Source organism: Vicugna pacos, chromosome 12 (assembly GCF_048564905.1).
Source record: "Vicugna pacos chromosome 12, VicPac4, whole genome shotgun sequence".
NCBI lineage: Eukaryota > Metazoa > Chordata > Mammalia > Artiodactyla > Camelidae > Vicugna > Vicugna pacos.
This window is the reverse complement of record NC_132998.1, coordinates 29,103,348-29,122,573: the sequence shown is the minus strand read 5'-3', so window position 1 is coordinate 29,122,573 and position 19,226 is coordinate 29,103,348. Positions and strand designations below refer to the sequence as shown.

Genomic DNA, 19,226 nt, shown 5'->3' with positions numbered 1-19,226 from the left:
ACTGATTATATATCTATTACTTCAGATAGCTTCAGGTAGAAATTTTCATTTCTCCAATGCAGGAAACCAACGTGGGACATGTCTTAGATGAGGATGCTGTTGGTGGCCCGTACACCATTTTTGTTCCAAGTAATGAAGCACTGAATGATATGAAGGATGGCACTCTCGATTATCTCCTTTCTTCAGAGGTATTGTACCCTACTTACTCTAATTGTGTCCTATCAGCATCACTCCTTCAGTCTGTGTCCATATAGTCTTTTCTAAACTAGGGATGACAAATAAGTAGCACATGTATCACCACCTTCCCTTCCACAACCAAGGCAGACATCATTAATCACAGTACTCTGGAACTAAGCCTAGATGTGGCTCCGATCTCTTCAGTAGAGTTCCAAGCAGCTATAAGGCCAGCCAGTCAGACTGGGCACAGGAAATAAAATCTACTTGCAAAACCCAGATCTAAATGGTGGGCTTGATTTGTCCGGGCTCTTCTAATATTTCCCAGTAGCAAAATCACTGTCTTAAGTGTCCGACAACTCTAAAACCATCCAGAAAACGAAGCCTAACATAGGCCGTACTGGGCTAGGTCTAAGCTAAACTTAAAAGGAATAAAAGTTAGTTTTAGGCATTTCAGACTTTCCTTTCTATAGCTTTCATCTGTCTCCACAATAACCCTCTCCTTGTATACCATTAGACTTCAATTCTCTCACATTTTTCTTGAGGGAGGAGATTTTGTATTCCTTCACACTAGGGTATAAATGACTGAAACCATTTAATGTGTTTCCTCTCCCAAAAATAACAAACTTAAACTGAAAAGGATAGCTAATTATGGGTTTTGTTTTTTTTTTTTTCATTAGAAACTCAAATAGTGGAATTGGCCACAGGCTTTCTTCCAGCACCCTGAGGTCATGCCACCATCTTGGCAATGAGGCAAGACTGCCTATGACCTCATGTAGATCAGTATGGATTATACAGAATTGGGAGTCTGAATCTCTTAGAGTGGGATTCCCAAACTTTAGTATACATAAGAATTACCCATGGAGCTTGTTAAGCACACAGATTCCAGAAGCTCATTCCAAACATTCTGACTTAATGGTACTGGAATGAGGCCTGAAGATAGACATTTTGGTAAGCACCAACTTTCTAACTCAGGGATCCCAGGTCATGCTGCTTTTGACACTCAGAAACGTGTTTCCTAAATGATTTAGAGGTTCACATGGATCATCCCTTTCTAGAATACTTTTCAGGCACCTACAAGGATATCTTTCATTCAGAATACTTGGGATTAAAAATTTAGGTATCGAGGAGATAAGTCAGAAGGTAATCTCTTACACTACAGATAGATTTTATTAAAAGATTTGCTACAGGTTTCCATTTAAAAAGCTAGATCTCCCAGTGCTTTTAAAATAGGGTGTTATTTTACAAATATGTTTCACATTCAAGGTTCCTGAAACCTAGTTATTGCAGAAAAAGTAGTATTCCTCTCTTCTGAACTCACACTCACAATTTTAAAGCCAAAGAAGTAGTGTTGCTCCCCTAGGAAATCATTAAGATTCTGAGGTTATATGGCCTCTCTGAGCATATAGCTTCTAATTTGATTCAGGTATTTTAAAAATGATAACAAAGGACTTCTCAACAGGTTACTAGAAGAGTAGTTTGGGAATGCCATGTTTCTTTCCAGTGTATCTTTTTGCTTCTCCCTGAAGCAAAATTTCAGTACTGAACCATCCCATCCCTGCAAAGACTGTGGCTGCTGACTACAAGCCCCAGTTTATGACTTCATTACTGAACTAGATAGAAATCAAAGCAGAGGGAGCAAGAGACTCACAAAGACCTTGCAAGTAAAATGGAACAAAGGGAGGTGAATTTACAGAGTTCAAGGTCATAGTCACAATGTGGTTGAAAAACTCTGCCTTTCTGTCTCTGGCACCAAAAGGCTTGGTTTTTGTTGTTGTTGTTTGTTTTCACCTAAAACAGCAGGTAGGAAGTGAATGTCCTCAGTGGAAAGAATGCACTACACTGATAAGGCTTATCAACAGCCACACCTGTGAGCTCATCCTGTTGATCTGAGCGGTACTGGATTAAGTCTAACTGAATGATGGCCCCTGGCCAGAGAAGGTGGCAGGCACATGCAGTGGCAGAGGGATGCTGATCAATTCCTTTATCCCTTTCATTCTTCTGTTTCTTAGAAAAAGGATCCAACACCAGTTAATTCTTGAGGCTTTAGAAGTGGATTATCCTGTTGATAAAGTCTTTGCTAGAGAATCAGAGGGCTGGAAGGAGTCCATATCAAGCCGGCTACAGGGGCTAAGTGGCTTGCTTAGCAGAAGCAGAACCAGCGTTAAACTCAGGTTCTCAAGGTCCAGCTCGGTGTCCTTCCCAGGACTCCTCCCCTCATCCTTTTAACTTACTGGCACAAATATTTATACAGGGCCTGCCATGTGCCCCATACTATGCTGAGTGGGGACACAATGATTAATAAGGCAGACAGACCCAGTTCCTGCCTTCTAGGAGTTTGCAGTCTACTTTGATCTGACATTTTCCAGTGGTTCACAGTTTTTCCCACCCCTTCTGCCATTGAGCATCCAAGGTTATAATGGCATTGGTTCTACCTTCAAGTCCTTACTTCTGGGTACCATAAAGGAGCTGCAAAGAGGAGTTAATGCACAGAGGCTAACTGACTTGCTCAAGGTGACCTAGTAACAGAACCAGGGCTTCAGAAAGCATCACTTCCAGGGCTGGCCACCTGGCAATCAACTTCAGTGTTCTGATTGGTAACCCTGCCCTGCACATAATGCCATTGACTTGTAGTCATGGGGCCTTAACAATTTATTGTCCACACCAGGACACTTTTAAGATGAATGGGGCTTCCAGGATGATAGGAATAAACCAGGGTTGTACTTGACAATTAGGATATGTGGTCACTCTGTTTATAGGTAATTCCCTGGGCTTGGGGACCAACGCCAAATGCAGAGAAGGGTCTGGGTGAAAGGGACTCAGTTTTGGCAGGGCTTTCTTTCAGCCTGGGACTTCGTGCTGTTGGAACATGTCCTTAGAATGGTCAGTCTCTTGGAGGTTATTATTATCTCGATTTGTGATCCTTTACCTTTCCAAGACAGAGCGCCTATGGCTATGCCACTTAAGTAGCAGAACTCAAGGGCTTCGCAGCTCGTGAGCCCCAGCTCTGACTCAACTGGGAGACTGCAGACACGCTGCAGCAAACCCCGCTGCCTTCTTTCCACAAAGAGGGTGGTCCCTGTACTCCTCACCCCGATAGCTTCTCTCCAAGGCTCCCCTGTGGGTTCCCATCCTGCTTCAAGTCCCAAGACTTTCTTTTTCCCTCCACTGCTGCTTCAGTTTTCTGAAGCATGAGAAATCTTGGAAAGGACCTTGAAGGAAAGATGAGCGTGTACCATGAGAATGCAGGAGAAAAGATCCTGGCCAGATATTCCTAACAAGGACTGACTGCATAGTCCTAAAAAACCAGTACATGGTCTGACGAGTACACAGTTATTTATAGACAGAGTGAAACAGAATCATTAACTGAGGCTGTCTTAGAAAATCCAGGATGTAGCCTTAGCCATTCAGAGAGGTGTGGAGCAGAGACCAAGAGCCTGTGTTAATTCTTCGGCTTACATCTTCAGTTAATGTCATGACCTTGGACATGGCTTTAAAACTCAGTGTTATCACACATAAAATGAGTCAATAGCATCCCTAGCTCACAGGGTTGTTGGAGGATTAAAAGAGATGGGCATACAGTGTTTTCCAAACATCTCCTGGCACAAAGTAAAAATTCAGTGAATGTTAGCTATTTGGAGGATGGGGTTTTTCTCACTCTGGACTTCCAATAAGGAGATTAGGGGTCACTTATTTTCCTTGACTAAGCGTCCAAAGTCATTTGAGGAAGTTTGCACAAGAGAGTGAAATCGGTCTTTTCCTCAATGACTGAAGAAGTATTTTGATTTCTTTGCAGGGATCTCGGAAACTTCTGGAACTCGTCAGATACCACATTGTCCCATTTACCCAGGTCAGCCTCAGTTTCCTGCCCTATTTTTTCCCCTGCTTTCAAGGTATCTGAAATGTGCTAGAGAATGTGTGACCGTTGTTCCTTATCTGTAGCTTTGAGCACATGCTTAGCAGTAAATGAGCCCAATATCAAAGAAATCTTCAAAGCCACAAAAACTCATGACATCAAAGCTCCCATCATTCATTTCATAAGCTTTCAGACCATTTTTTCCCAGGGGGACTTTGTGTGTTGCTCTCTGTCACTTGTCCTCTTGTCCTTGCAGCTTGAAGTGGCCACCCTCGTTTCGACCCCTCACATTAGGAGCATGGCCAACCAGATTATACAGTTTAACACAACCGACAACGTAAGTGAAAATTCTACCACTGGTGTCATTGCTCATATGCATTTTTTTCTCTGCTTGTGATTGTTCATTGGGTTACCCGACCTTGACACTCACCTACAGGTTTAAAATCTTTTATTATTTCATTCCTTTGTTATGTCTTTCAGCAAATATTTGCTGAGCAACTATATGTGTGAGACCCTGAACTAGAAGCTGAGGATAAAGCAGTGAAAAAGACAGGCTTGCATCCCAGCAAGGAAAACAGACTTTAAACAACTACTTAGCGACCAGTTAATTATTTAATTACAATAGTAAGAAGTGCCACCAAGAGGAAGTTAAGAGGACTGTGAGAGCTCACAGCAGGAGGAGACTGAGCAAGTCTGGGGATCTAGAAGTCCTCATTCAGGAGATGATGCTTTGGCCAAGCTTCAGAGGATAAGTAGGTTGAACTTGTGCAGAGATGAGTAGGAGAGGGTTCTAGACAAAAGAGAGAGCAAGTGCAAAGGCCCTGAGATGGGAGGGAACATGACTTACTTAAGAAACTCAAAGAAGGTAATACTATTTAGCTAACTCCCCAGGGTTGTAATATCAACAGAAATCTGGCAGCATAGAGATTATATCTCCTGTTGATTCACTGCTAATAGTGGTGGCAGTGCCCCCTCATCCTTTCAACAAATTTCTATTGAGTGCCAAGTATGTGCCAGACACCATTGTAGGTCCTGAAGGTAGATCAGTGAGCAAACAGACCGAAGTCCCTGGTTGCACAGAACTTTCATTCTAGTAAATAGGAGGATAGACAATAAAACAAGTAAGTAAAGTAAATCATATATTAGAGAGTAGTAAGTGCTAAAGTGAAAAATAGCCAAGCAAGGCGGGGGAATAGGAAGTGGGTATGGGGGCTGATGTCTGAGATAAAGGTCTGAGAGATCCTCACGGAGAAGAAAATATACGAACAAGGACCTGATGGAAATGAAGGAGCAAGCAATGTAACTACCTGGGGAAAGAGCATTCCAGGGAGTGGGTAAAGCTTAGTTGTAGAGCACATGCTTAGCATGCACAAGGTCCTGGGTTCAAGTCTCAGTACTTCCATTTAAACAAAACAAGCAGAAAACATTCCAGAGAGAGGAAACGGCAATTGCAAAGGCAGGAAGCAGAGAGCGTGCTGACCTGGTTGAGGCACAGCAAGGGCCTCGTGGCCAGAACAGAGGGAGGAAAGGGGGAGAGAGGTGAGGAGGTCAGGGTGATAAGAAGGAGAAGCAGAGGTGTGGTCAAGTCACATGTGGCCAAGAACTCAGGGCAAGGATGTTGCCTCTTACTTTGAATGAGAGAAAAAGCCATTAGAGGGTTTTGAGCAGTGGGATGGCATGATCAGCTGTGCATTTGGGGAGACTGGTTAGGGGACGATTGCAATAACTCAGAGAGTGATGGTGACTAGTTGGGGGAGGGGCAACATGGGGTGAAGGAATAGGAGAGGAGGTATAAACTGTTGGGTGTAAGATAAGCTAAAAGGATGTATTGGACAACATGGGAAATATAGTCAATATTTTGAAACAACTATAATTGGAAAGTAACCTTTAAAAATTGTATAAAATTTTTTTAATTAAAAAAATAGAATGTTGGTGACTCAGAGCAGGGTAGTAGCAGAGACATGGTAAGAAGTGGTTGAATTCTAAAGGTATTTTAAGTAGATCAACAGAATTTGCTGATGGATTGGATAGGGAGTGAAGAGACAGGAAGCCAAAGGTGACTCTTGAGCTTCTGACTGGGGCCACCAGAAGGATGGAGCTGCCATTGACACTGCAGGTGGAAGAGGTCTGGGGGGCAGAGTAGAGCTCGGAATTCTCTGCTAATTTGTTCATCTTTTGCTCCCTCCCCTACAACGTAAGCAGGAACTTGTATGGGGTTGTTCACTGATGTCTCCCCAGGAACTAATGTAGAGTCTAATATGAGGCCAATAAATGTATGTGGGATCCCCATTTCCCCACAGAGAGGTAAAACCATTTGCCCAAGGTCTCATAGCAATATATATCACTGAGCTAGAATAGTTACACCTGTTCCCTGGTCTGGCACCTGTAAGGACATTCTTGCCAGGAATCAATCATGAATTCAATCAACAGATTTATCTTTCCCTGTCAGCCAAGCCCTTCTAATAGCAATCTTCCACTCAGGCGAAGGTTCAGTGAAGTTGAAGCCTCTTTTAAGAGGTCGCCATTATTCAGATCTGCCTGGGGCTTGCTGGCGTTCCCACTGTGCAGAAAGATGAAACATGTCATTGCTTCCTTTCAGGGACGAATTCTAGCAAATGATGTGACAATGGAAGAAATTGAGGTTGTTGCCAAAAATGGTCGAATTTACACACTGACTGGGGTCCTCATTCCTCCTTCCATTGTCCCAATCCTGCCCCACCGATGTGATGAAGCAAAGAGAGAGCTGAAATTGGTAAGCAAACTAGGAAAATAAATAAGGACACTGGAGAGCCCCTGCAGAGCAGATGCTGCTCTCCTCAGTTCTGAGGGAGCTGAGTTTCACCACAGGAGCCTGCTTCTGAAGGCATTTCTCTCTTCATGAAGAGGCTGGGGGGCCTGAGGTCCTGTCTCATCAGATGTGAACCCAAGTCCCTGGGGGAGTTTCCACACTGATAGATGCTACCCTGGTATATTAGTTTCTAGAGCTGCCAATGTAAGTTATCACAAACTAAATGACTTAAAGCACCAAAAATGTATCTGCTCACAGTTGTGGAGGCCAGAAGTCCAAAACCAAGGTCTCATGTTTCCACTGCAGCTTTTTGGCTCAGCCACTTTTCATCGGAGCACCCCAAATTTCAACAAGCTTTCAAACAACCTGGAACAGAGCAACCCTGAAACAAGGCAGGGAGTTAGGACCACCCTCGTCCCTCCACAGACTTCCCGCCCTTAACCCGAACGGCAGCTGCTTGGGGCGAACAAGTCTAATTACTGACTCCTATTGAGTCTTTTCCGCAAGTTGTTCAAGAACTTACTCCCCGTCTTCCCAAGCAATCAAGATGTGGGTTGGAGCTGCATCACAAAGAATTTTAATTAAATAAGGAAAAGGACTTCCCAATAGCTGCCTTAGAATGAAGTCTTTTACTATTTTCTCTGGGTTTAAAGTCAAATGAGTCTGCTCTGTGTGGTTTACAGTGATTTTTGATTAGGCCTATTAAAAGTATAAATGCATTGTCTGGAAAATACGGAGGGCCAGTAAACAATGGGAGCAGATGGTACCGTCTAGAAGCCTCAGTTTTCACCAGGCTGAACCCATAGCAGCCTTTGGGCATGTATGTTTGAATTTTAGAGGCTTAATTAATAACAATCTGTACTAGTTAACATCCCTGCAGGAAACAGAATTTATCCCAATGGTTCATCAAAGAGACTTGAATGAAGAAGCTACTACAGAGGGGTCGGGCAGGGCTGAGGATACAAGCAAGTGATGCTGGGGCATCCAAGAAGAGGCAATGGCAAGAAACCATTACCACCCCAGTCAAGGGTGGAGAGGGGTTGGAGTTATCTGAGCCCAGTGAGAGTGGGAGGAATGGAAAAAGAGATATCCATCAGGAGCTGCAGGGCTGGTGCCCGAGCAGAGAGGGAGCAGGGAAGAAACACCTTGACCTGGCTCTCCTCCTACCCACCAGTATCCTACTGGTGCCTCACATTGACCAAGACCAGGTGAGAACTGGTGAGGGAGCCCTGGAGACCAACCTTCAAGGTTTAGCTGCTGGAGCACAGCGCCCATTGGAGAAGGTCAGAGAATGGATCTGGAGAGATTTGGAGAAACACACTCCTTCCTTCCTCCTGAACTCAGAACTGTTGGAGGAAGAAGCCCAGGAGACTGAAAGGCAGAGATTTGGTGTTCAGCCTCGTTACTGCTAAGTGAATTGGAGAACAGGGGCTTAAGTGTGTAGCTAGCGCTAATACTTCCTCCCTGGCACAGGTGAGCAACTGTAGTGTCTTCTCAAGGGAAGATGCCTCTCTACACAGCAGAGGGTCAACCAGAAGCCTGTGGCTAGTCTGACCCTGAAAGAGGATGAAGAAGGGGCTGCTCTGAGCAGGCTTGGCTCCTTCTAAACCGCCCCCTCCCCCTCACAGGGACTTCACTCCATCTCTGGGGAGGAGGCAGTAGGGGGCGGGGAGAGAGGCCAAGAGGGTTATGCTAGTGGAGCCCCCTTCACAGGGAGGAGCATGAACGAGACAGGGGGTCTGTGCTCCCTCTTATGGCAACGCCTGTACTGACCCATGGTCCTTCCTTCTAGGGCACTTGTGTGAGCTGTTCTCTTGCATATTTGAGCAAATGTCCTGCCAACTCGGAGCCCACGGTGAGTGTGACAGCTTCTGGGAAGCACACATCTCCCGAGCAACCCCACTGGTGTGGTTTCTCATCCTTTCTACCTTCCTTCTTAAAAGATACTCACTCCAACTGGGATAGTATCAGGTTAGCTCTTAGCCTCCAATCTACGAGGGGAGGTAAAAAGACAACCCACAGATCTGTATTTGAATCCTTGCGCGTTTATCCAAGGTAAGTTGCTTGACATTTTTACTCTAATTTTCTTACCTGCAAATAATAGCAACAGCAGGATTAGCATAGATAAAAACCCAAGCACGATGCCTAAGTCAAATAGCCACTCAGTGAACATTGCCTGTCTATTTTCCCTCGTAAGTAAAACCCGGTGTTTATGTAAGAGAGGGAACACTTGACCTCCACCCTCTTGGGGTCTCTGGCTGAGCCTGAGAATTAAGTTGACATAAGACCAATTAACAGGAGAAAAACATACAGATTTTTACACGTACACAGGAGCCTCTCTTGGAGAATGAAGACCCAGAGAAATAGCAAAACCCAAGTGTGTATATAGTAGATTGAACAAAGACAGATAACTGTGGAAAAGTAACTAAAGTGTGTAGGGAAGTGATGGTGTGTTGACTAAACTGACTGATCATCATTTCACAATATACACCTACATCAAATCATTATCACTGTGTTGTACGTCTTAAACTTACAGTGTTACCTGTGTAAGTTTCATCTAAGATGAAATTACATCAGTAAAGCTGAAAAAAGTAAAAAATAAAATGTACAGGGAAGGTAAATTTCCTATATTCTTCTAAAGGAAGAAAAAGAGTTACTTTAACAAGGTCTGTTTGTACAAATTTTTCTCTGCTTCAGCTCCTGTCTCTGGTGACAAGATGTCACTTTTCTCTTGATACAGGGAGGGCACCCTTCACATAGGGGTTTTACGCCCTGTTTTCAGAAAGAAAAGGGGAGCTCAGAGTGTTACTGTTTTTTTTGTATCTGTATTTTTCAAGTGCCTTTACTCAAAATAATCCATATGCCTGGGGCGGGGGTAAGGGATATTCTGCTGCCCTTCATTTGTATCTGCTCTTCCCAAGCATCATTCTGGAGAGAAATATAAGAAATACCAAGAAAGTGGTAGGGACCATCAAAACCTTGTCAAGTTTGAATTCTGAACACATCTATTGAGAATTACAGAGCTGGTTCAGGGGGCATACAGATGAGTAAGATTTTGTTTCATTTTGTTCTTGTCTTGAGAAGCTCTATCTAAAAAAGAACAGACTGTTGTACAACAATCCGTAACTCATATGCCGAGTAAGTACTCCACTGGTAGCAAAAGCAAAATGTTCTCAGATAAAATAGATAATAGAAATTTCTGCCTCTAACTTCATCCTAAGAAAGAACTTCCCAGATAGAAAGTTCATTCTGCACTAGAATAGATCACATGGGAAGGTGATGAGCTCTTTAATTCAATCCTATTGTGGAGCATTTCATAAAGAAAAGCATGAAAATGAAACAGGCACAGGTGTTCCAATATTTATTTTGCGCAATGAAGCCATCCGCCTGAGCCCTGCAGGATGCTGTCAGCTAGGGGATACAGAGAGGGAGGAGGCAAGAGGAAAACATGGTGACTAGCATCAGTCATTCCTGTGTGCCAGACATTGTCCTGAATGCTTCATGCATCAAATCTCTGAAGGAGACACGTTGTCATTATAACCACAGAGTAATCTGGAAACTGAGGTGAGAAAGCATAAAATCCCTCACACAAGGTTCGCCTGGTACCCGGCAGACCATGATCCTACATCGCCTCAACCCAAGGGAGGAGGTGGAGGGAGAAAGGAAAGAAACAAAATGAGACACACGGGTCAGGGCCAAGACAGCCCCCAAACTGCCCCTCCCAGGCTCCCATGGTCTATACTTGGTTAATTCACCTGAAGCCAACAAGAGGGTTGAATATTCCTTCCTCAGTGACCTCAGAATTCCTTTATACATCTAAGGTTTTAGGATTTCACTACCTGTGAAGCATTTTCATTGCTCTCTTCTTGAGTAAGAGCCTAAGATGAAGGGGTACCTCAGCATCAACTTGTATCTAACATGAAATTTGAGCTGGGGACCAAATGTTCAGGATGAAACTTGAGATCAGCATTATTGTCCCATTTCACAGGTAGGGCAGCTGAGCCCCACAGAGGCTGCATGACTTGCCCCTGAGATCCTAAAGTTAGTAGACGTTAGGACCCATTCTCTCGATCTGCCACTTACTAGCAGTATTCCTCTGAAAACTGATTTAACATGTCTGGGCCTCTGTTTCCTCACCTGTAAAAAAAAAAAAAGGGAATAAGAAATATCCACATGGAATTGAAGATTGATGGCCTCATATGAGTGCTGTGTCTGGCCCCAGTAGTTTCTCAGTAAACGGTAGTTATCAATAATTGGGCTTCAGGGATTAGAGAATGGAAGGAAATCTGCCTCTCCCCCGACACCACACCTTAAAGAAAATCTCAGACTATTGCTCTTTTGTTTGGTGGATCTTTCCACAAAGTAGAGAAAACTCTACTAGCTCCAGAATTTCTATATAGGAGGAGGTTAGGGATGACTACTAATTGGAGGGGGAGGCTAAGCCAGTCCTGGAGTGAACAGGACCCTGTTCCCTGATCAGTGAGCAGTGTCTGCCATGGCCTGAGGGGAGGGAGGGAGACATGTGCCCTATGTCATGTAAACCCTGCTCTGTGTTCTTCCAACAAGGACACAGGGCCTAACGAGGGTGTGCTGTGTGCTCTAGTGCTCTCTCCTGGCTCTGATGACAGAACGGAAGTAGACTGTCTAGTGTGTACAGAAGCCCAGTCATGCCCAGAGGACCCCAGGATGCAAACTGCAATGCCTTTTCTCCTCGGCTTTCTTCCAGACACTCTTCACACGCAAGTGCGTCTACACGGGCAGAACCAGAAGCCTGAAGAGTGGCTGTGCCAGATACTGTAACGCCACTGTGAAGGTGAGGCATGTGCGTGGCCAGGGTCCTCATCCAGGCCACCAGGGCCCAAACAGAAGCCAGCAGGCTGGGAAGCTCTTGGGCCCCAGAGTCCATGTGGTCACAGGTTGCCTGTGGGGCCTTGGCAGTGTCTTCCTGCCGGGGGCTCCTCTGCCTGGCAGCCAGGTCACCCCTCCCTGTGTCCATCCATCCCATGGTTCCCTATTGCTCTTAATATAGAGCTCACCCTCTGCAGTGTCTCCAGCTGGTCTCTTGCCCTCATGCCCACCTCAGAGTGTACACCTTGGCCATTCCCTACTTGGAATTTTCTTCCAGGTTTGCTGGGGGCTGATTCATCTTTCAAGTCTCCATACAACTGTCACCGCCTCTGTCAAGTGGCCTCCCCATCTCCCCTGCCTCTGCCCCCACGATTGTCTTCCCAGCACTTACCACTCCCAGAAATCTTCGTATTTTTGTCTAGTTCATTGTCTCTTCCCTGACTAGACAGAACACAGGCTCCATGGGCACAAGCCTTTGTCTGTCTTGCTTTCATGGTCCCACAGCCGGCCACCGGGGTCGGCCCTCAGGAGATCTGTGGTGAGCAGCAGGCTGCGCACAGCCCTGCCAGCGTCTGCAGAGGAGAAGTCACACTTGTGAGGGAGGGAGGGGGCTGATGCTGTTTATGATCATAATGGGAGGTGGAATGTCTTTCCTTTGAGGAACTGGCCCTCTGCTTGGGATTTCAAAAGGTGACATGTGTTTTGTTTTTCAGATACCAAAGTGCTGCAAAGGCTTCTATGGGCCCGACTGCAACCAGTGTCCAGGAGGCTTCTCAGACCCGTGCTCCGGGAACGGACAGGTGATAAGGACTGAGGCTTTTCCACCAATGCCAAAGTTGACCTGTGTTAAGTTGAAAAAATAATTTAAAACCACTAAACCAAGAAATGATACAACGCCAATCACTGATCCCAGGGAGTAAAAGAAACAGATCAGTTGCTAAAAGAGCAGAAGGTGTTTGCAGGAAAAGGAGTCTTGCCTGGTGGAGTGGCAGGGGGCTGGGTGTCCAGTGATGTTGCTTCTGATTTCCCTTCCTAGTGCTGACTGCATGACCTTGAGCAACTCAGCAAGGCTCCCACATTCCTCCTATGGGAGATAGCAGGGTTGGCCTGCATTGATCGCCAAGATTTTTTTTAGGGCCAAAATTTTGATTCTTTAAAAAAGAAAAAAATAAAACTGCCCAGTGAATGCTTTTTTTTTAACCCATCTGCAAAACCTAGTGAAGTCTAAGGGCCAAAACTTAACTGTCCCAGCTTGGAGGCCAGAGCTAAACAAGCAATGGCAAAAGTGGCTGCAATTTCTAGAGGAAATTATAGATCTGCACACTTAAGAAATCCACATTGAAAATACGCCTCTTTCAAGGGGAAGGAAAAACTGTGTGACCACCAGGTGGGGACACCACACAGGCAAGGGGAACGGAGCGAAGCTGGTACAAATTAACTACTGTAGCAGGTGGTCAGGTCAGGACCCATGCCCAATTCTGATGTATGTCACTCAATACAAATCTACCCTTGAAATAGCCAGGGACCTGTGGGGCAAGATGCTCACATTGAAGAGAGAAACACTGCAGCTTGGAGTTGCAGAGCCGAGCACGTGAGCATCTGGAGAGAAAGGTGGCCTTCATTTTGAAGGCCAGTGGCTGATCAGGCCATCCCTTAAGCATTGTTTAGACATTCTAGTTCACCATTGTGACCCCCGCCCCCATGACTTCCCATAAAGCTCTGAATCCTGGTTCAGGGCCCCCGTATGTCACTGTCTTTGCTTCCTACCTAATGCCCATGACTCCACTTTCCACAGGGGTCCCAAAGAGTCATTTAAGGCAGAATTAAATTTGAGGCAAAGAAGCAGGCCAGGAAAGGAAAGCGTTTGGGACTCCTTTCCAGGGCCTGTGTTGGCCTAATGGACAGGGCCCTTCCTTTGCTCACAGTGCGCTGACGGCCACGACGGCAACGGGACTTGCGTCTGCCAGGAGGGCTTCCAAGGCTCCCAGTGTCAGTTCTGCTCGGACCCCGATAAATACGGACCTCAGTGTGACAAAAGTAAGTGTCGCTTCCAGACCCACCTTCTGATGCTTAGTGGAGGTCCCTGCAGCAAGCCGGCGGGGCAGGCCTGCATCGGGTGCCCCTCGGCTTTGGTGGATGCGCTCATCACCAGGCGTTTCTTAAGCACTTGGATCCCAGATGGGAGCACGTACCACACTGCTGGGCCCCACTCACAGAGTTTGTGCCACAGCAGACCTGGGTGGTACCTGAGGATTTGCATTTCTAACAAGTCCCCTGGGGTGCCTACACTGCTGGCCCAGACCATGCTTTGAAAACCAGTCCCATAAGGTTTCCCCACGTACCTGAAGTGAGCATGGGTTCTGTACCAAGAAACAGACTCACTCCCCATCTTTCAAGCAGTCCTTTTCCATCAGCTCCTCCCTTTGCAAAATGTGTGACCTTGTGCTGGTTACTACACCTCCCTAGGCCTCAATTTCCTCATCTATAAAATGGGGTAACAGTAGTAACTACCTCGTAAGGTTAATACTAGTTTTAAGTGGAAAGCACTTGCCTAGAACAGCGCCAGTCACCTAGTATGTGCTCCCAGTATGCTGGCCACTGTCACTATTATTTTTACTGTTGCTATTATTCTAAGTTCAGTGACATAAATGTCAAGAAGCTCATAGAACATGTAGAAAGTTCCACAGCACTAGGCACTGAAAAACATGCAGTTATATAATCTTAGAAAATACATTATGTTCTTAAAAATAACATCGTGTGAATGTTTAAGTGTATCGATAGACATATACATCTGTTTCTTTATCTAAGCTTAGAATTTGATAGGAAAAAAAAATTAATAGATCAGAGCTTGCTGTAGAGTCAGACCAACCTGGAGTTGAATCCCTACTCTGCAAGTTACTGGCTGTATGACCTTAGAAAGTCTCTCACTGAAACTCAGTTTCCCCATTTGTAGAGTGAAGACAATACTGGTACCCACTTCACAGGCTGTTGATTTAGTTAGATTGTAATTGAGAACTTTAGTCCAGAGCAGACACCTAGCAAGTAATCAGTAAATGAAGCCATTCTTATTACTATCACTGCTAACTCCTCTCATAACACACCATGCTTCTCCTCTCTGACTTCATCTGACCTGCACAACTACCTCTCAAGACAGATGGGACACCAGAGCCCAGCAGAATCAAGGCTGCCGATCCTAGTCCAGTGCTCTTTTCACCAAATAAGGTTTCCAAGGAAAAAAAAAATAGCGGTTTATTCCAAAGCCTGATGACATTGGCATTTTTGCAAGGCCAGAGTGCCACAGCGGGGGCCGGAGAGGTAGGTTTCCTGCTCCAGCACCTCTGGTCCAGGTCTGGGGCTGCCCACATCTCATGCAGGGGATCCTCTGATTTGTTCTGGGGTCGTCTTCCTTGCAAACTGACTTGCTTAGAAGTCTATGAAAGGTCTTTTTTGTTTTAAATCCAGCTGTGCTTTTCCAGCCCCACCCTCCCTCACTGTTTCTCTTTCCTGGATGTTGGTTCCAAGCCCCCCACCCCATTAATTCCTCTCTTGTCAGCTCTTTCTGGGGCAAAACCAGATTCTGTTGTTTCCAGTCATACTCTAGCCCCCAACTCCTTACCACCTGCATTTGAGAATCTCCAGAGTGTTGTTTTTACTCCTGTGTACAGAGGAACCTGCCTCTGATAAGCTGGCTCACGTTGCAGTTTTTAAATACTTGTAATCAAAAGCAAAGTTAGCAGCTGAAGTTTCAGATGGTTAACAGGCCGGTGGAAATGCCAGTGTTACTTGTGGAATTTGAAGGCCTGAGTTCAAGTCCCTGTTTGGGAGCTTACCAGTTTGACAGGTTAGGCAATTTGTTTCACCTCTCTGGGCCTCAGTTTCCTACTCTGGAAAATGGGGGTGATAAAAGAACCTTCCTCTGAGGCTGGTGACTGTTAATAAGAGGATAGAAGTTAAAGGCTGGCCCAAGGCTAGAGCAAGGTCAGTGTGCAGATACTGGCCGTGGGTTATCACTGGTTTGCTGTGTTAGAGAGTGAAGAACAAGTATGTAAGCCACACAACAGAGGCTGTGCTGGCAGGAGAAATCACTTCTCTTTAGTCCAGAATGTCTTCATGAAAAGGTGAGAAGTTTCCAGACTAAACTCTCCTACCACGAAGTAGATGAAAATTGAGCCCCTTGGCCTCCTTCACACCACCACAAGCCACCCTCGCCCCTGTACCCCACATACAGACCTGTGAAGCAGCCCGGAGACCAAGCTCTTCTCACTGAGGGTTGTCCCCAACACACGGGGAAAGGCGCTGAGAAATAGTGTCCAGAGCCTTCCCGGGCTCAGCTCCAGATTCTCCTCTGACAGGAGTGAGTAGCGGGGAGGACCCTGTCCTCCATGACTCCTGAGCCCCACTGCTGAGCTTGTCCTCCATGCCCTGAATGTCCCTCGTCCTTCCCTTTCAGAATGTCTGTGCATTTTTGGAACCTGTGACAACAGGATTGACAGTGACGGGACCTGCCTCGCCGGCACTTGCAGGGGCGGCTCCACTGGGAGGTTCTGCCACAAGCAGACCTCAGCCTGCGGGCCCTACATGCAGTTCTGTCACATTCATGCCACCTGTGAATTCAGCAATGGGACAGCAAGGTAGGCTTTTGGGGATGGGGGGGTGCCGCCATTAACCACCCATGGCCACTGTGTTACCTATAGACAGACCTAACCCATGTCTGAAGTCTTTTGTCAGTTGAGGCTGCCAACGTGGCTTTTGTGGAGAAAACTTCAGACTGAGCTGGGGCCAAGTTGCAACACTCCCTGCTTTGAGACATACCAGCTGTGTGACCTTGGGCAGTTACTTAACCTCTCTGAGCCTCACTCTCCTCATCAGTACAGTAAGGACAATGCTGCCTACCTAGCAGGGCAGTAATGGAGATTAGAAAAACTGAATACCAATGTACCCAGCACCGGGGCGAGCACATCATAGGTGTTCAGTCGTGGAAACTACAATTATTATCATCACTCACGTGAAGGAAATGAAAGTTTGCCCGCCAACTTTCCAACCGTTTAAAAATGGCTTTACCTTCAAGGCCATGAATAATAACTGCCCTGTTAAAGGCATCTTACAGGAAATAGGGTCTCTGCTCCCTGGATCGCCATTTGTTTTCTTAATCCTGTCTAACATATGCAGTGGGCTTGGAGGGGAAATGTCAGAGGAGATTTTCTTCTCTAGAAATATCTAGTTCAAAGGCAGTAACCATGCAAAAAAAAAAAAATCCTGAGAAATGCAGGTAAACATGTGGAATTCTTGGCCTTATTTTTGCAGCACTTTTCTTAATGTGTCATTCCCTGCTTATTTGCTTATCTGTTCAAGGTCTGTCTCCCCCTCTGGTCTGCAGGTGGCATGCGGCAGAGACTGACTGTGCCCTTCTGCGGTGGTACAATAGAAATGCATCTTCCCAGGGAGTTAGTATATACATCAGTGCATAAGGCAAAGTCACAGGTTGTCAAAATTGCCCTTAAAACCTCTTAGATCACCCACAAAGGACTATCAACAGGGGTCTTATTTACTATATAAACTTAGGTAAATCATTGTTGGAACAGAGCAATCTGTTTCTTCATTTGGGGGCCAGCTGAAGTACTTAGTTCCTCTAGGATTCTTGATACATGAAAAATAATTTTATTTAGATTTTTGTGAAGCCCACATGACTGAATTTCCAGTGAGAGTGACGTGGGATTATGATGGAACCACAGGGTGTCCCGGCACAGTCACAAGGCACTCAATAAATATTGGTTGAATGAATGAGCCTGCAGACTCTGTGGGCTCATGGCATCAGGCACCTGAGAATGTTGGGCTCTGAAAAGAAGACATCTGAGGGACCAGAAAAGGGACAGAGGGGAGGTCTCACTTGATTGGCACATTCAAATAGTTAGACTTGCACTAAACAGTAGAGTCGTTCTCTGCTGAACCAAAGATAGTAACGTGAGGTATAAAGGGCAACCCAACGAGAGCAGAAAAGCCACCTGATGTCCAGCTCTAGAAGATGCAGGTGGGAGCAAGGGCCCTGCTGACCGCTCCTCATGTGTTAGCTCATCACAATGTACCACAGCTGTAGGAAGGAGATGTTAGACCCATTTTCCAGATGAGGAAACAGTCTCCCAGAGGTTAAGGAACTCACCCAGGTCACACAGCTGCTAGGAGACAGGGACTAGATTCTCACCCACGTGTTTCTGACTGCAGAGCCAGACGTGCCTGTGACCACCATGGCACCTGGTTCCCGCAACGAGGACAAAACGTCCAGCCACCTGTCCGTGAACCCGTTCATCCCTGGCTGGCTAGTCTTGGGAGGGAGGGTCTCGGTGCTTGCATTTCTGGGGCTGACTTTGTGTACTCACTGTTCTTTGCAGGTGTGTTTGCAAAGCAGGATACGAAGGGGACGGAATCCTCTGTTCAGAGATGGACCCTTGTTTGGGATTAACCTCGGGGGGCTGTAGCCGAAATGTGAGTGTTGGTCTTTTGTTTCCAAACTGCCAGGTATTTTAGGGAATCCTGAACCCTTCTGAAGTGTCAGGTGACTTTTCACCACATGAGGCACATTTGCTTCAACCCTGTGTCCTAAAGGCGGCACCAGGTGCCTTCTGTGAGCCTCCACTCCCTAAATCCACGTGTCTGAGGGAAGTGGTGGGTCCACGTTTACAGAGGCCTTGGGCTTTCAGACGCACAGCCTGAGAGTCATTAGTAATAAACTTTTGGTTCAGACGTTACAGCTTACAGGCAACTTGAATGTGCATGATCTCATTTGATCCTCTCACCTCCCAAAGAAGCAGGTGTTTAATCCTATTTTACTAATTAGGAAACTGAGGCTCAGGACATTAAGTGACTTGCCCTAAGTTCTTTTAGTATCAGGTATAGCCCAAACCTACCCTTGCTTTCACTAATGTCTTTTAAATGCCACCACCACCACCTGGCCAAGGTCACCTCCATTCCTTACTCAGCTTAATAGCTGCTCTCCCTGCTACTTCTCTTGTCTATACCCACAGCCAGAGTGGCTTGAAATGGATCAGGTCATGTTTCCCCCATGCTGAAACCCCTTCTGGAACTCCCCCTGGCTCTGAGAATGAAATCAGATGCAAGTGCCTTGCCCTGCCCACCAGACCCCGCCTCATCCTTGGACCAGCCCTGCCCACGCAGTCTCATCTCAACAACTTATCTTGCATCCCACTCCCTACCAACCTGTCCGGCAGCCTCCCAGTGTGATCATCCTGAGAGGCCTGGAGCTGGCACAGTTAGGAGCTTGGGCTTCAGCATCATCTAGACCTGGGTTCATGCCTTCTTGTAGCTGTGTGAACTTGGGCAAGTTACTTAACTCCTTTGAGCCTCAGTTTCCTTACCTGTAAAATAGAGATAATAACAGTACCATCCTCAGGATGATGGCTTAACACCTACACAACATTAAGTACAGTCCCTGGATCAGTAAATGGCAGTAATGTTAGTGGTGGTGGCCAGTAGCTGGCCAACAACAAGCAAATTTGCTCTTAAAATCACCTCCCCTCGTTTCCCATTGATCTCAATGCAAATGTG

At 46.0% G+C, this 19,226-nt stretch overlaps 1 protein-coding gene across 3 annotated transcripts in view; it reads left to right on the top strand.

Moving 5' to 3' along the window:
- Positions 1 to 19,226, top strand: part of STAB2 (stabilin 2) — a 133,352-nt gene that overhangs the window by 39,582 nt on the left and 74,544 nt on the right. For 2 of the 3 annotated variants that reach the window (XM_072973107.1, XM_072973106.1), the window contains exons 1-10: positions 90 to 188; positions 3,971 to 4,024; positions 4,287 to 4,367; positions 6,630 to 6,782; positions 8,611 to 8,673; positions 11,545 to 11,631; positions 12,380 to 12,466; positions 13,592 to 13,703; positions 16,117 to 16,297; positions 18,053 to 18,146. In XM_072973107.1, the coding sequence (XP_072829208.1) occupies positions 150 to 188; positions 3,971 to 4,024; positions 4,287 to 4,367; positions 6,630 to 6,782; positions 8,611 to 8,673; positions 11,545 to 11,631; positions 12,380 to 12,466; positions 13,592 to 13,703; positions 16,117 to 16,297; positions 18,053 to 18,146 (951 nt within the window). In that variant the 5' untranslated portion in view covers positions 90 to 149. Of the gene's footprint in view, positions 1 to 62; positions 189 to 3,970; positions 4,025 to 4,286; positions 4,368 to 6,629; positions 6,783 to 8,610; positions 8,674 to 11,544; positions 11,632 to 12,379; positions 12,467 to 13,591; positions 13,704 to 16,116; positions 16,298 to 18,052; positions 18,147 to 19,226 lie in introns of those variants that run through there. The other variant, XM_006205893.4, reaches the window with a different exon arrangement.